Source organism: Ceraceosorus guamensis (genome assembly GCF_003144195.1).
Source record: "Ceraceosorus guamensis strain MCA 4658 unplaced genomic scaffold IE81scaffold_9, whole genome shotgun sequence".
NCBI lineage: Eukaryota > Fungi > Basidiomycota > Exobasidiomycetes > Ceraceosorales > Ceraceosoraceae > Ceraceosorus > Ceraceosorus guamensis.
In genome coordinates, this window is record NW_020290004.1 from 119738 (window position 1) to 133820 (window position 14083).

Below are 14083 nucleotides of genomic sequence, written 5' to 3' on the forward strand. Positions count from 1 at the left end.
GGGTGTATGCGCGTTGCTTCTTCCGCCCAACAGCTAGGCAGCAGAGCGGGAGCGCAATTAAGAGCTAAGAGAGAAAAGTCATACTTTGACTGACAGGCTACTGTAGTTGCTGCTGCATGATGCTGCGTGCATCCCACCCATACCCACCCATATCATCAGCTGCCTGCTCCACACTCGTGGCTCGCTAATCACCGGCTCAAGTCGAAAGCGCGCTCATTTGGTCCGCGGGGTTGTGCAGATGAGTGCGGGGTAGCGCTGTCTGAGCTCGCGATCGTCACATCACACGCGCGGCAAGCGCTGAAGCCCGTCCCGCATGAGAAAAAAAAAGTGATCGAATGAGCCCCATCAAGGCGGGGCGCCGCGCTGGGTAGGCATCTCAACGGTGTCACTGTTGTGGTGTGGCCCCATCTTCCAGCGGCTCCAGAGATGTGGGTCCAGTCCATGCAGGAAGTGGCTCATCAGCAAGATCTTCATGCTTGCCGTCACAACCGACTACTCCACATTCAAAAGACATATTTCGCGGCAACAAGCTCCGGCTCCGCTTAGAGCCGCTGCCAATCAGGAGTGTCCTGCAATCGTGAGTATATAGAGAAGCTAAGCTAGGCCCTCATTGTAACGGCAGCCTTTGCAGTTGAGTATGGGGTAAGAGCTACGGCAGGCACAGCCCAGGTTGTCTGATGTGCCCTACATGTGTGGATGCGAAGAGCACGTGCACGTCGTGGCTTCGCGCCTCGATGCGACCTGAACGACCGTGGCCAGTCAGCAAGTCGACGGCCATAAGCAGGGTGCAGGACCCCTCAGCCAAAGAGTAACAAGTCAGAAGAGTCAAGAGTGATTCGCCGTCACCTTCGCCCACTCTCCGTCGTGGCTCCTGCTCTCGCTTGCGGATGGCACGAGCATCTTGTTCATATCGATGAGGCTCCGCATCGCGAACAGAGGAGAAGAGTGATCATGAGCGAACACGCGTTTCCTCTCATTTAAGCCTTGATTAGCGACGCGGAGCAGACCGCATCCGTGCGAAGCTGCTGCTGCTTGACTCACAATTAGCGTATTCTGAGTGCGAGCAAGCTGCATTCAGGTCGTGTTCCAAGCCGTCTCGGATGGGACGGCACCCTTGGGTCTTCCGCCGCCGTCGAGTCTCGAGCTCGATATGGCATTCTGTGGTTGATCAGTGTGTCTTGGGCGCCAGGTACCGAGGTCCGACATGAACATCAACAGGAAGTCTTGTGGCGATCGAGTGGGCTTGCATTAGCCTATACTACTACTACTGCACCTCAGGATCAGTCTTGTCCGAGCTGCACCCCAGGTCGGTAGATCTTTGCACTCGTGACTGCTGGTCGTCATTTGCGCTGCACCCATGGAGACTTTTCTTGGCTAGCAGTCACAGTGCCAGTATCTCGGCAGCTCGCTGTGGCTCTCCACTGCTTCAAATTGGATTGTCATTCGCTCGCGCGGTCCATACGAGTCTTGGGTCATCATTCTTGATTGATCTTGGGGCTTTTTGATCTCCTTCCGCATTTGTCGAGTAGTGAAGAAGTGTAGACCTGCGAAGCCATCCACGGCGAATCCTTTCAAAGTCCGCAGCCAAGTCAGCTCGGCATGATCCCAAGCCATTACGCATGCACGATCAGCAGGCATGACGAAAAGCCACCTAACCGGCGGTCTGGGCTCTTGCTTGGCTCTCCGCGTCTTCATCGTGAGAGGAGCGAGGCGACGCGGGGCCGCTGGACGAACATGGACGCCATCTTCTTCGTCGTCAAAGAGGTGGGTAGAAGCTTCGCTCAGGTCACACAGTGCGTTCACCTGCGATCCCTCTGGTGATGCTGGGCTGAGGGACGTCTCAAAGACACCCATTTCCCACATCGGCTCAGTCAACAACTGTGGATATTCGGCCCTTGGCAGCGTGGCAGCAGGCAGAAGCACCGGTGGACAAGCTGCTGAGGCAAACCACCTGTGTAAGTACTGTATGCACAGCCCAGTCGGGAATGACTCTCGGCGACGGTGACTGAACGCATGTGTCAACGCGGTCCTAAGCATACCTCTGGCCAGCGAGCCAGGCACGGACAGCGAGAGTGGAAGAGAAGAAGATGTCACGACTTGAAAGCCGCTCTGGCCGTCTTGGGTTTTGACTGATGAGCGTAATTGAAATTACCCAGCCATGCAATCGTGAATCGACAGCATGGTCCTTTCAACTCGCTCGCAGTACCAACGTACACCGGCAAGCGGTCCGCGTGATATACAAGTAGAATCGCCAACCCAGGAGAGTCACAGCGGCACGTGATTGACCTAGATGGCATTAACAGACCGTACTTGTACAAAGTGTTTGGCGAGGAGAGCTTAGAGACACGGACAACGATGATCCTGGTCATTGCGAAAGTAACAAGACGCCATTGACGCAACCGTCATTTTCCTGAGCATGGGCAAGGCGCAAAGGCGGCGTCGGAGTCAGTGATGACGGGCGAAGCGTAGAATTGCGCAGTCCGAGCGGGCAGGCTCTGGCCTGTGAGCGTCGTGATTCGCAGCCGGTACCGAGCTTTGACGCTGTCTATGAGCACTCACGGGGTTATTTGTGATCTGCGCGTACTTTCCCCATACCACTTTGCCGCCAGTGGTCACCATGCCCAGCTCAGACACATTGACCTCGATGATTGTGCCTTTGGTCAACACTCCAAGCTGCGTGTACATGGGCGATTGAGGGTTCTTCTTGACGCCAATAATCGGCAGCTGGAACGTGGCTTTGAGATCCGCTGCAGGGTAAGACGCCTCACGGCAGGTCAGAACGGCGCTCTATGATCCACAGGAACCAGTCAAATGGGGTATGATGTGACTTCAGAGCCCATACACCGTTGCGGAGACGTGACTCACGATGTGTAATGTGGGCCTTTTTGTACCGCAGACCCATCGGGCGTACAAACCGCTCCAGCTTGGGGGGCTTTCGCGTGAAGCTCTCGCCAACAAAGGTAGCCTTTGTGACCATTCTCTTCCACCCCTTGCCCTTTCTCTTACCTGTCTTCATTACCTTGAACACCTCATCCTCTGCGATTCCTCTGACCTGAGGAAGTGGCACGGCATACTTGGCAGCTTTGTCCTTCCTTCTCTCCTTGACAGCGCTGCTAAGAGCCTTGGCATCCTTCTGACCTTCCCTATCCAGCAAGTATGTTGGCAGTGCTTCATCAGGTGTCTCTGACGTCGAAGCAGCCTTGACATCCCGTTCGTCCCTCGCCTTCAAAGTCTTCTTCATCTGGATCTTCTCTAATCGCTTCGCCCGGTTCATCATCTTGGCCTTGAGGCCGATAGTGTGCTTGGCGACCGCGGAAGCCTTGTGCGTTGAGCGCGCCTCGCGCTTTCGCCTGGTGAAATCAGGGGAGAGATTCAATATCACCGACTCCTGGCCCGACGGCGAGCCCAGCACACTCACATGCGCTCATCATGGTCAAGCCGTTTGCCATGTCGGCGTTGGTGCTCCTCGATGTAGTCGTTCTGAAACACGAATCCGGATGGGGTAGACCCGGTTGATCAGCAGACATGGCTAGTGCGAGTCAGCGGACGGAGGCGCACTCACTTGGGGCATTGTGGCAAGTCGATTGCAAGCTGGAGCGCCGGAGATGGGAGAGTACGCGCACTGCGATGAACGACCGCGCTAGTCGGCCTTGGAGTGGGCCAAATCTGGACAGAGCACCTTCCAGCGGGAGCGTGGAGCTATGCGATGGATGTGCCTCGTTTTCCGCTTGATGGGTGATGCTTGGGAGGTGTGTCCGTGAGGTGTGTCAGTGAGGTGTGTCAGTGAGGTGTGTCCGTGAGGTTGTGTGTGAGGCAGAGGGTAGCAGCGCAGGTACTGTCGCAGTGTGAGCACAAAGATAGCTGCGCAAAGGATGAGCAGCAGCAAAAATGTTGCAGGTATACGCATCACGCCTCGTCTAAAATTCCTGGCCTCGGAAACGGGGGCAGTGGGACGCGCAGCGAGTCGCAGATCGGGAAGCAGAATCTTCTCGATGGAGCGCAGGCGCGCGAGCTCCCCATCCCTCACGAACTCGTGGATTTCCGTGAGTCTGACACTGGTGACTCTGACTCCAGTCACAGCGTCTCGTTTGGCCGTCTCCACGACTGCTGGATGTGCAACAACTTGGATTGCATGCAGGAAGCCTCCCGCCTTTCTTGCCGGAATTTGACAATCTTGAATGTGAATGAGGCTTACATTCGGTGCGCTGTGGCTGGATCGATCTCCTACCCTGTGGATGGGTGAGCATGTAGCAATCACGGCGGATAAGCGCGGCCGGCTATGAAGAGGCAATCAAATTCGTGATTCACGGACACACGGTCGCAATTTACAGCGTCCAGGTTCGTCGAGTGGGCGGTCAGACGCGCTCGCACTGGAGAATCAAAGCCATGAGTCGTCGACTTCGATGCACACGTCATTCACCCATCGAAGTGACATTCATCGTGACTGGAAAGAAGGCTTGCGCTTCCCTCGCAGCGTTTACCGCGTTCAAGATCTAGCATGTTGCAAAGGCTTTTTACCATGACGGCATCCGCGGAGCGCCCCGCATCAATGAAGAGGGCTGGCTGTAGTCCGCTCTCACACTACAAAGTAAGAATGAACCATCACCTTGTGTCCGCCGTTGCTCCATTGTCATTGACCTTCAAATTTGGGCTCGTTGGCGCGAGCCCAGGTCTTGAGTGATTGTTGTGCGAAGAGGCTCAAGCCTAGCAGCATGCAGCGAGCTCCTCGATATTCCTCCTTCACGCGCGGGCCACGTACCTGTGTATACCCACGTCGTGACTCTCCGCGTTGCTGAGCCGCAGCCACATTCGTGATTGTGATTCACAATCAGCATCAAAATTTGCGACTTCTCTTTTCACCCACTTTCCACCGAGGCTACGGCAGCGCACGGCACGGTGGCTGATTCTACGAGACTTGCGTCCGCCACTGTGAGAGGAGGACTGAGCAGCAGGTGCTGCGCATGCGGATGCCGCCAAGTGCCACGCAGCGATGAATGGCTTGACGTCTTCGTGGAGGGCGAAGCAAGGGAAGCCCGCAATAAGCTGCAGCCACGGTGCACAGAGGATTTTGATTGCCTTGCTCAATTGGGTGCGATCGAGGGGCCGAGATAATTGCCACAAAGGGCACTCCTCTGACGTCCACGAAGTAAGGTGTATGCGCTTCGATCCATCTGTCCGCGAGGCTATGCGATGACTCGTCGTGACAGAGCCTCTCAAACTCGAATCTAGACTTTCTTGATTGCGGTGCAACGTGTCGAGGTTATCTTGGTCAGCGTGGTCCATCAAGAACACTCAAGAACGCCGGTCTCATTCCAGCGCCTCTCAATCATTAGCTTGCCATGGTCAGAGGGTTTGCATTGAAAGCGGAATTGCTTCATCGATCACACTCCCGGCTAGTCACCAGATCGTGCGCCTTCTCACGCTCGCTCGGAAACGCGACCGCTCACTTCGGACATCGGTCCGACTCTGAGCAATGCACGCAAGAGTTGGCACAGCCATCAGCTCTGCACGAAAAGCATAAATAGGCAGCCTGCTCCGCCCGTGTAGAATCCTCTCCTCACTTCGAAAATCAAGCCAAGTCAACTCTAATCTCACATCGAAGACGCACAACTTGATCGCTGTGCAAACCTTGCAAACAAGCTCCTTCCTTACATCGTCTTTGAACAGCCTTAAAGCGCCTATCACTCAAGATGGCTTGCCCCTGCTCCAACGAGTCCACCAGCGACTCGTGCTCGTCTTGCTCCAGCGGAAGCTGCGCTTGCGGTACCAGCGAGTGCAAGTGTTCTAATTGGTGAGTGTCGAGTTTCGCGTTTCGCTAGGCAACGTCTTTCGCGTCAGGCTAGGACGGGAGGCCGAAGGGTCGAAGTTGCGCTTTTCGCGACCATGCATGCATTTTATGCTGCTCTCTACGTCGCCTAGTTTTCCCTTTTCTGACCCTGCACACTGCGTGATGCTCGTTGCCGCAGCCCCAACAAGGGCTGAGCGGAGCCGTCCCGTGGTCGACAACGTCCTACTGTCACTCAGCCGGGCGAACGAAGGTGAGACCTATTGCCACCGAGCCTGGTCGAGCCGGAAGACTTCAAGTTGCTGATCTGACATTTGGCCCGAACCTCTCTGTGATGCCAAATTTCAGCTTGCGTTGAACAACCCACTCGTCTTTACATGTTGTCCTCGATGGTCGGCGAAAGGTCTGCTCGCATCAAGACTCGCCCTGACAATTGACCTCCACCCAACTAGCACAGGCGACTGACGACATATGAGCTATCACAGCGTCCCGAACATCCCTGATCCTGCTGCCGAAAGCAAACCACCACCACCTCCGAAATAACATGGCTTCAGCCCATCTGTGTACAGGCCGCTATTGCCGTCCAAGCTCTCGACTGTGTGACGGAGAAAGCGTCAGCTAGCCATCCCGCACTTCTAGTGAAATTTGTCTCTCTTTCCAAAATCAGGACGCGGCCTGCTGTCCGACGGGCCTCCCGCACTATTCGCCCCGCTCGTGACTTCCATCGTATTGCGCAATAGCTTTCCACTTCTATACTGCCAGTCTCAAAAGAGGTCAGAGTGGTGGTGTCGATCTATGATCCGTATCCCATCTGGACATTGCGCAAGTGAGCGCTTGTCCAAATCACAAGAATGCTGCCTTAGCTGCCGTCCACGTTGCAGCCGCGCCCATCATGAGTCCTGAAGAGATGGCCATCGCACGGGTGCCCGCTGCGATGCAAGAATGAGATAGGCAATACCTGTTGGAGTCAGCGCAGGTCCGTAATGCTCCCTCACACTGGACGCACCTGTGACTTTAAACAAAGCTCCACTGATACCCCCCGCAGCCACACTGCCCAACATGTCGTGCTTTCCCCTGCTCTTATCGATGATTGCATCGGATATGTTGTAGATGAGAGCAATGACACCAGCACTGTTGCCGAAGAACGCTCCTCTCCGTGTGACCTGGTTGAGCACAGCGTTCAGTCTCAAGCGGAAAGTCGGATTAGACACTCCTAGAGGTCGAGTCAGACCTTCCCGTGCACCTAAAAGACCACCTAGCGCCAAGCCTACAGACCCGTAAGGAGGGAGATTCATCAGCGAGAATGAACTTGCCAGCTAGCAAAGGTACTTCGCCACACACCGCTCAGATACGTTGTGCCGGTGCCGTAGCAAAGGTCGTCGCTCCACCCTCTGCTCGGCAGCGCGGTTCTTCCGCCTTCCAATGTGCTGGGCGCACCATCGGCAATATCTAGGTACTCGATGTTGTGTTGCGCATTGGGATCGTTAGGATCCGTGCTCCTCAGACCTGCCAATTGATACCTAGCAGACATGTATGCTGGATTGGTCAAGGAGAGTAGCGTGGTCGGCCTGCGAACGGGCTCGGGAGCTGTGCCTTCCGATACGCCCGACGACGTCGGTACATCCTGTGACGATGCCGGAGTCGAGTAGGCGGCGCCTGTGGAGCTGCTTGATGAAGGCTCGGAAGCTGACCACACTGGCTCAGCTCCACCGCTCGGATTCTGAGCATCGCGGATGCCTGAGGAAGAGGCGCTCGAGCCCGTAGAGCTGAATGGCCACACCATGGCGAATGCGCTATCCGTGCCAGCAGAGCTGCGGTGTAGACAGTGCTTTCAAGAGACTCTTAAGCGTCGCGTGGCAGATGTCCGTGGGTGAAGGTCACAGAGGACGCTGATGCGTTGGAAGTCGCAGGACTTGGAGAGCTCTGGTAGGAGAAGTGCGCAAGCGAGCTGCTACAGGTCGCTCTCAAGCGTCAATGGGAGGGTTGCTTGCCCGGTGAATGAGGAGCTCCTCTTGGGCGGCCACAGTGGGAGGGAGACTTTGAATCGGACATAGTAAAGCTACGCCTGCAACTCCCAACTCGGTTGAGCTTTTCGCAGAATTTTGAGTTTTGCTGAGCCAACCGCCGCGCCAGACCCGGCGCGCCGCGAAAGCTTTTGGCGTAGGCGCTATCGTACGGGATGCGCCGGCGGTGAGCATTGCGCGCGGCGCCTCTGTATTTTTTGGAGCGCGCGTTCGTCAGTTGCTATAGCTGCGTGCGTGGGCGGTGTCGTGCGCGCGCCCTCCACCTTCTTCCATCGGCTTCGCAATCTCAGCTGACCTCTCAAGATCCAAGAAGCGCAACAAGTTACATGCGCGGTGTTCTTTCACCGCCGGCCCCCCCTCGACCATTCCTTCTTACAAGCATCAGCTGTTTACAACCAGCGCAACCCTCGCGACGGGCGCTCACTGTTTCCCAATACTCTAGCATCAATCAGTGCACCCCTCAAATCCACCACCTCGATCCAGCCTCCCTTTCCCAGGGTGCCAAGATGTCGCACGACAAACAGCAGCACGACCCTTTCTTCCGGCCCATCGGAGAGCATGTCGAAGACTCCGACTCCCCTTCGACGCAGCAGGTAGATGGACAGACCGACAGCCTGCTGCCTACAGAGCCAGGTGTTCCGACGGACGCCCAGCCTCGCATGGTAGAGGAGATCGAATCGCTGTGCATGGCTTGTCAAAAGAACGGGACGACTCGACTTTTATTAACTTACATTCCTTATTTCAAGGAGGTCATCATTTCCAGCTTCAGCTGTGATCATTGCGGCAACAGGAACAATGAGATTCAGAGCGCTGGCCAGATTCAAGGTGAGCCATCGCGATCCTTGGGCATTCATTGCGCCACTTGGGAAAGGGCGCCTCGCTCATCTTGGCCCCACGTCTTACCTTTCCGCTACTTTGACCATCGTCGATAGACAAGGGCGTGCTGTACACGGTGCACTGCACTTACGCAAAGGACCTGGACAGACAAGTCGTCAAATCGGAATTCGCTACCCTCATCATCCCGGAGCTCGAGCTGTCCATTCCGCCGCAACGAGGTCAATTGACAACCGTAGAGGGTCTGCTTTCAGACACTGTGAGGGACTTGTCGCTTGATCAGCCTGTGCGCAAGCACGTTGCGCCGGAAGCACACGATAAGATTGAGGCGATCTTGGATCGATTGAGGGGCATTTTAGCGCAAGATGCGGATGGAAACAAGCTTGCTGCAGAGGACGACGCCAGAAAGTTTGAGCCCTTCAGCTTGAGAGTGGACGACCCAAGCGGCAATTCGTTCATCGAGTTCACCGGATCAATCCGAGGCCTTGGCGCCGAGGACAACAAGTGGACAAAGAGGGATTACCCTAGGACACCGGAGCAGAACGCAACACTCGGCCTTGGTGCTCCTCCTTCTGCGCCTAAGGAGGTAGAAGGCGAGGTGGACCCAGATCAGGGCGGTGGCTTCAGCAAGGCAGATGGAGAGACGGAGTTTGAAAACGAGGAAGTGCTCGCTTTTGACGGCACGTGCTCGAGCTGCTCGGCGCCTCTGAAGACACTCATGAAGAAGGTCAACATTCCTTACTTCAAGGTGAGCGGACGCGCGCCTTTGGCTACATCCCTGCGCAGATCGTGCCCGTAGCTGACAAAGTCGAACTCCTTTATCCCACAGGACATTATAATCATGTCGACAAATTGTGACTTCTGCGGGTATAGAGACAACGAGGTCAAGTCGGGCTCGGCCATCAGCGAGAGGGGCAGGAAATTGACTTTGAAGGTGGAGGACTCGTCCGATTTGTCCCGAGACCTCCTCAAATCCGAGTCAGCTGGCTTGAGCATTCCCGAGATCGAGCTCCATTTGAACCCTGGAACTCTGGGTGGTCGGTTCACGACGTTGGAAGGCCTGCTGCAGCAAGTCTACGACGAGTTGTCGACACGCCTGATGAGGGGAGACTCGAATAGGGGAGAGTCTGGAAAGTTCGAAGACTTCCTGGGCAAACTCAAGAAAGCAATGTCTGCAGAGGTCTGTCCATTCACGGTCGTCCTGGACGACCCGTTGGCGAACAGCTACATTCAAAATCCGTATGCCCCCGATGTCGACGAGCAGGTCACTGTCGAGGATTACACCAGAACCTTTGAGCAGAACGAAGACTTGGGCCTGAACGACATGAAGCTCGAAGGCTACGAGGCAGACGACAAACTTGCGCCTCCCGGAAGTGAAAGGAGGGACAAGCCGGACGAGTTGGAGGATCAGGCACATGCGAAGCGGGCAAAGTTGGATACTTTGGCCGAAGCTGATGAGCCTCAGCACGCTGCCCCACCAGGCGTCGGCAAGGCTCTCAAGCCCCTCGACGACGACGAGATGGCTTGAGGACCCTTGCCCCGCCCCTGTACTACTCTACCTGTTACAGTGCAAGTGAATGCTCTATATTTCGCATCATGTTCAGTAATTCAAGCACTGTCACGAGGTGCTTCTGATAGCTACGCGTAGCTGGTGATTCTATTCTATGTAGCGATAGTCGTAGAAGAGGTACCGGAGCTAGTAGCATCGACACCACTAGGAGTAGGTTGATCAGGAGTGACCAATCCTGCACCACCTCTCGCCGAGGCGCTCTCCGCTGGAATAGATGTCTGCAGCAAGCTGCCTAGTCTCGGAGGTGAGCTTTTGTCTATGAACTCGCTCTTCACGGGAAGCTTGGCCGCGGCAAGCGCTAGAGCTGCAGACCAGGTTGATGAGACGATACAAGCCAAAGGAGAAAATTGTGTCAGGCCATATAGATACTAAGAAAGGGGGCCATTTTCCAACGCTGTACTCACCATCCCTAGCTAGCTCTGGTCGAATGTCGACTGGCCCTCCGATCTCGAATATCACACGTCCTACCGGGGCTCTGCAATCGACAAGGGGGACATGTCAGCTACCTTGCAATCGCCTAGTCCTCTTGATTCGGTCGACACCGATGATGCTCACCGGCAAGCCCAGAACGCAAACGCTCCCTTGCCCTTTCCCATTCTCGTTTCGTTTCCCTTGACGCAGACTGGAATGTCTGGAAATACTCGCAAATAGACCTGAGATCCCCTGAGCACCTTCAGCTTTCTCTTGAGCGCATTCTGTGCAGATCCGATCTGTTTTGCGCTTAGCCTGGCAGGCTCCAGCAGTCTGAGACCATATGACCCTTCGTTGAGCGTGGTGCCCTTGATAGACCCGCCGATGGGGACTGGGACCCGGCCCTTGTGCGCTTTGCGGTACTTTGTGCGTCGGGGTGCAAGTTGACCCTTGTATCGTACTTGAGTCGGCCCTTCGGGTCTGCGTAGCAGAGCTGCTGCAGACAGTGTAGGCCGTAAGGGCGAAGAGGTGGTGGCTCTGGCCGAAAACATCGAAGTCCGTGCAGCTCCACCAAGAGATAGCGCGCGCATAGAGGCGCCGAGACTGCCGAGAGAGGCCATCATGCCGCTGTCCCAGTACTGGTCGTCACCCGTCCTTGAATGCTCTTCCAAAAAGGCTGAGTCTGCGATGAACGTCGTATGTTGTAGAAGACGGTGTCAGTGGTGCAGCGCAGAAACGAACGGAGGGAAGGCGCTTGGAACTGAATGGCGTCGCGCAAGTACTAGGAAGCAGTGGTGGCCGTCTCAATCCGAGGGGATGAAGCCTCTTCCTTTTGCTCCAAATAGTTATCTTGTTACATATCAGCACGGAAGCAATCGTGAATGAGCGAAGGGAGACAAGGAGTGGCCTCATCAGCATCGAGTGACGCGGAGGAAGATTCTGTCATCGCACGTCACGTGTGCGCGGAGGCTGCGATGAAGCGCAGGCCGTCCGCTGGGCGGCCAATCAACAACACCGCAAGGCGAGAAGGTCAGCGCACGATGTGCTGCCATCCTCGTGCCCCCCATCGTATCCTTCAGCCTCGCCCTTTGCACCGGGCTCGCTCATCACCCTCTGTGCTAGACTCTTTGCGAGTTTTGACTGCTGGAACTGCGCACCTTTGCACTCGAATCGGAGTAAGGCTTCCCTACCCTTTGCACCATGTCTACCATGTCTGGTGCTCTTCCATCACGCCTTGCTCAGGCCTCGCGCTCTTCCGCGAACTTTGCCGAAGCTCAAGCTCGTTCGCGAGCTCTTTATCGGGACTTCTACAGATCAGCACCAGAGGTGGCAGCGCTATACGCCCTCGATGTGCCACCTTCAGTCTTGAGGGCTAAAATCAGACAGAAATTCGAGGCTCAGCAACATATCAAGGACCTCGCAGTTCTCGACGTTCTGCTTCACAAGGGAAGGGTCGAGCTTCAGGAGACGCTCAATGCATGGAAACAGATCCCGCACTTGATGAAATGGTTTAAGGAAGAGGAGGTGAGTCAGTCTCTCGAGGCAGATCAGGAAGGAGGGGACCTCGGAGCAGACGCGAGATGGTCAGCGTTGGAGTGCGATCGCTACTTTCTCGAGTCCGGCGGCGTGGTCGTCGAGCCTTCCTTCTACAACAGACTCAAACCGAACGCCTGTTCGTTGTCGCTGAGCGTCGAAATGCGCTCAACTCTCGCCGCATCGTATGAATTTGTGCTTGCGATCTTCTGGATGCTGATGGTGCTGCACCTACGCCCTGCTATTACTCGTCCCTGGCTCGTAATACTACAGGCTGCTCGTAAGTACTTGCCCGCATGTATGCTAGCGTTCACTGAGCACTCTCGGACTGACGTTGGTACCTCTCACATTGCGAATCCGCAGCCGTTCCTCAGACCTTCTTGGAACGATTCTACGCTGGAAAGGACGAAGGAGGCATCACCCCCACTGGCAAACCCATGTAGGGATCAGGCTGTGTACGGACATGACACCGGAATCAGCAACGGGCGAAGCGACCAGGTGATGTCATGGCCAGTCCACGAACAAAGGACCTTTCGCCGCTCTGATCATTCTGCCAAGGAGGGATGCGCGACACTGTGATTAGCATCGCATCACCTTGACAATCAGTAATTCATGCTACGCGGCAGGTCAAGCGTGCGTCGTGAACTGAGGAAGCGATCTGGTTGTGGGTGACTTGGGCGGGACTAGGGCATCGACGCAAATACTGCATCGGCAATCACGCGTAGGGAAGGTCACACGGACACTTGGATCACATGGGAGACATGCCATTGAAGCGTGATAGTACAGTGTGGGAACCATGAAGCTGTGGTAAAGACAAGAGAACGCCGAAGATGAGTCAAAGGCTCACTGGGTCGTTGAGAGTGCGTGCGTATGGTAAGATGAGCGTGAAGAGAGCTCGTGGATTATGGAGAAGGCACGACGTCGCTTCGTAGAATGTCTGACACGCATCGCATCCTCCGGTTGGAATGATCAAAAATCCTAGCACCGGCCAACAGCCAATTACTTGGAGGAAGAGAACTTGGTCACCGACTTGGTGCCCTCAGAGATGGCGTGCTTGGAGAGCTCTCCAGGCAGGATGAGACGAACAGCGGTCTGGATCTCGCGAGAGCTGATGGTGGACTTCTTGTTGTACTGAGCAAGCTTGGAAGCCTCGGCAGCAATGCGCTCGAAGATGTCCTGAACGAAGGAGTTGAGGACTGTGAAGCATCGGGTAGCACGGAGAGGAATCAGCTCAAGCTGTTCGATGGACCTTCGTCGATACCCTTTTGATTCGATCGATACTCACTGGCCATGGCCTTGTTCGAGATACCAGTGTCAGGGTGAACCTGCTTGAGGACACGGTAGATGTAGGTGGAGTAGGTCTCCTTTCTGACCTTGGACTTCTTCTTCTTGCCATCGGCGCTCTTGGCAGCAGACTTGCTGGCAGTGGACTTCTTGGCCGCGTCAGGGGCCTTGGCGGGAGCCTTGCCGGCTTGAGAAGAGGGTGCCTTTCCGGCGGTGGATGCGGGCTTGGGTGCCATTCTAGACGAAGGAAAGCAAAACTCGGTCAGCGATGAGCGCGGTGTAGGCGATGGATGACGTTGAAGACTGGACTCACTTGAGAGATTCGCAGAGTGTTGAGAAGACGAGGCTGTGTGTATTGTTACGAGCTTACGCTGCAGAGATTGGTATGATCGTGGTTGGGGGAGGAAGGAGATGCGAAGTAACATCGCGTCTTGCGTTCTCCTTATGAGTCGCGACGCGCTTCCTCTAGCTCGAGCCGCACGGACACACACGCCGCGAAGCGAAATGCGCGATCAGCCCTGCAATGACCTGCATGCAAAGGGAAAGGCGATCTTGTGGCCTCACGTCGCGCACCGGGTCAGGTGTTACGTTTCTGCTGAGCTTCACTCCGCGGCAACCGCGCGAGACGTGGCGCGCGCAGAC

The 14083-nt window shown here is 55.6% G+C and overlaps 6 protein-coding genes across 6 annotated transcripts; 2 read left to right on the plus strand and 4 right to left on the minus strand.

Annotated features, from left to right (window-relative positions):
- Positions 1-2228: 2228 nt before the first annotated feature.
- On the minus strand, positions 2229-3864 carry IE81DRAFT_320976 (ribosomal protein S8e). Its single transcript, XM_025513193.1, has 5 exons — positions 3563-3864; positions 3419-3480; positions 2866-3350; positions 2560-2747; positions 2229-2410 (listed from the first exon to the last, which is right to left on the minus strand). The coding sequence occupies exons 1-5, from the start codon at positions 3569-3571 to the stop codon at positions 2366-2368; spliced, it is 789 nt and encodes a 262-aa protein (XP_025371831.1). The 5' UTR covers positions 3572-3864; the 3' UTR covers positions 2229-2365.
- Positions 3865-6133: 2269 nt separating this feature from the next.
- IE81DRAFT_320978 (Tim17-domain-containing protein) lies at positions 6134-7844 on the minus strand. Its single transcript, XM_025513194.1, has 3 exons — positions 7127-7844; positions 6792-7052; positions 6134-6714 (listed from the first exon to the last, which is right to left on the minus strand). Exons 1-3 carry the CDS (start codon positions 7566-7568, stop codon positions 6629-6631), a joined length of 789 nt encoding a protein of 262 aa, XP_025371832.1. The 5' UTR covers positions 7569-7844; the 3' UTR covers positions 6134-6628.
- Positions 7845-8082: 238 nt separating this feature from the next.
- On the plus strand, positions 8083-10261 carry IE81DRAFT_320979 (putative ZPR1-protein binds to translation elongation factor eEF-1). The gene is made up of 3 exons (XM_025513195.1): positions 8083-8634; positions 8742-9391; positions 9473-10261. The coding sequence occupies exons 1-3, from the start codon at positions 8316-8318 to the stop codon at positions 10169-10171; spliced, it is 1668 nt and encodes a 555-aa protein (XP_025371833.1). The 5' UTR covers positions 8083-8315; the 3' UTR covers positions 10172-10261.
- On the minus strand, positions 10245-11515 carry IE81DRAFT_320980 (hypothetical protein). Its single transcript, XM_025513196.1, has 3 exons — positions 10769-11515; positions 10618-10688; positions 10245-10517 (listed from the first exon to the last, which is right to left on the minus strand). Exons 1-3 carry the CDS (start codon positions 11245-11247, stop codon positions 10306-10308), a joined length of 762 nt encoding a protein of 253 aa, XP_025371834.1. The 5' UTR covers positions 11248-11515; the 3' UTR covers positions 10245-10305.
- Positions 11516-11691: 176 nt separating this feature from the next.
- On the plus strand, positions 11692-12796 carry IE81DRAFT_320981 (NADH dehydrogenase, alpha subcomplex, subunit 6). The gene is made up of 3 exons (XM_025513197.1): positions 11692-12148; positions 12431-12437; positions 12521-12796. The coding sequence occupies exons 1-3, from the start codon at positions 11825-11827 to the stop codon at positions 12598-12600; spliced, it is 411 nt and encodes a 136-aa protein (XP_025371835.1). The 5' UTR covers positions 11692-11824; the 3' UTR covers positions 12601-12796.
- A 133-nt stretch (positions 12797-12929) lies between these two features.
- Positions 12930-13824, minus strand: IE81DRAFT_320982 (histone-fold-containing protein). Its single transcript, XM_025513198.1, has 3 exons — positions 13755-13824; positions 13443-13678; positions 12930-13353 (listed from the first exon to the last, which is right to left on the minus strand). The coding sequence occupies exons 2-3, from the start codon at positions 13675-13677 to the stop codon at positions 13157-13159; spliced, it is 432 nt and encodes a 143-aa protein (XP_025371836.1). The 5' UTR covers position 13678; positions 13755-13824; the 3' UTR covers positions 12930-13156.
- Positions 13825-14083: the final 259 nt, after the last annotated feature.

What these genes read in the sequence shown, in the direction of transcription:
- IE81DRAFT_320980 (XM_025513196.1), bottom strand. Translation starts at nt 11,247, where the DNA reads ATGATGGCCTCTCTCGGCAGTCTCGGCGCCTCTATGCGCGCGCTATCT. An exon ending in TTTGCGTTCTGGGCTTGCCG is followed by an intron (nt 10,689 to 10,768) that starts GTGAGCATCATC and finishes TGTCGATTGCAG; the next exon opens with AGCCCCGGTAGGACGTGTGA. An exon ending in ACCAGAGCTAGCTAGGGATG is followed by an intron (nt 10,518 to 10,617) that starts GTGAGTACAGCG and finishes CCTGGTCTGCAG; the next exon opens with CTCTAGCGCTTGCCGCGGCC.
- IE81DRAFT_320979 (XM_025513195.1), top strand. Translation starts at nt 8,316, where the DNA reads ATGTCGCACGACAAACAGCAGCACGACCCTTTCTTCCGGCCCATCGGA. An exon ending in GAGCGCTGGCCAGATTCAAG is followed by an intron (nt 8,635 to 8,741) that starts GTGAGCCATCGC and finishes CATCGTCGATAG; the next exon opens with ACAAGGGCGTGCTGTACACG. An exon ending in TCAACATTCCTTACTTCAAG is followed by an intron (nt 9,392 to 9,472) that starts GTGAGCGGACGC and finishes TTTATCCCACAG; the next exon opens with GACATTATAATCATGTCGAC.
- IE81DRAFT_320982 (XM_025513198.1), bottom strand. Translation starts at nt 13,677, where the DNA reads ATGGCACCCAAGCCCGCATCCACCGCCGGAAAGGCACCCTCTTCTCAA. An exon ending in CTCGAACAAGGCCATGGCCA is followed by an intron (nt 13,354 to 13,442) that starts GTGAGTATCGAT and finishes GATGCTTCACAG; the next exon opens with TCCTCAACTCCTTCGTTCAG.
- IE81DRAFT_320981 (XM_025513197.1), top strand. Translation starts at nt 11,825, where the DNA reads ATGTCTACCATGTCTGGTGCTCTTCCATCACGCCTTGCTCAGGCCTCG.
- IE81DRAFT_320978 (XM_025513194.1), bottom strand. Translation starts at nt 7,568, where the DNA reads ATGGTGTGGCCATTCAGCTCTACGGGCTCGAGCGCCTCTTCCTCAGGC. An exon ending in CGGCACAACGTATCTGAGCG is followed by an intron (nt 7,053 to 7,126) that starts GTGTGTGGCGAA and finishes ACGGGTCTGTAG; the next exon opens with GCTTGGCGCTAGGTGGTCTT. An exon ending in AGCTTTGTTTAAAGTCACAG is followed by an intron (nt 6,715 to 6,791) that starts GTGCGTCCAGTG and finishes CTTGCATCGCAG; the next exon opens with CGGGCACCCGTGCGATGGCC.
- IE81DRAFT_320976 (XM_025513193.1), bottom strand. An exon ending in AAAGGCCCACATTACACATC is followed by an intron (nt 2,748 to 2,865) that starts GTGAGTCACGTC and finishes CTTACCCTGCAG; the next exon opens with CGGATCTCAAAGCCACGTTC. An exon ending in CGCAGATCACAAATAACCCC is followed by an intron (nt 2,411 to 2,559) that starts GTGAGTGCTCAT and finishes GCCCATGCTCAG; the next exon opens with GAAAATGACGGTTGCGTCAA.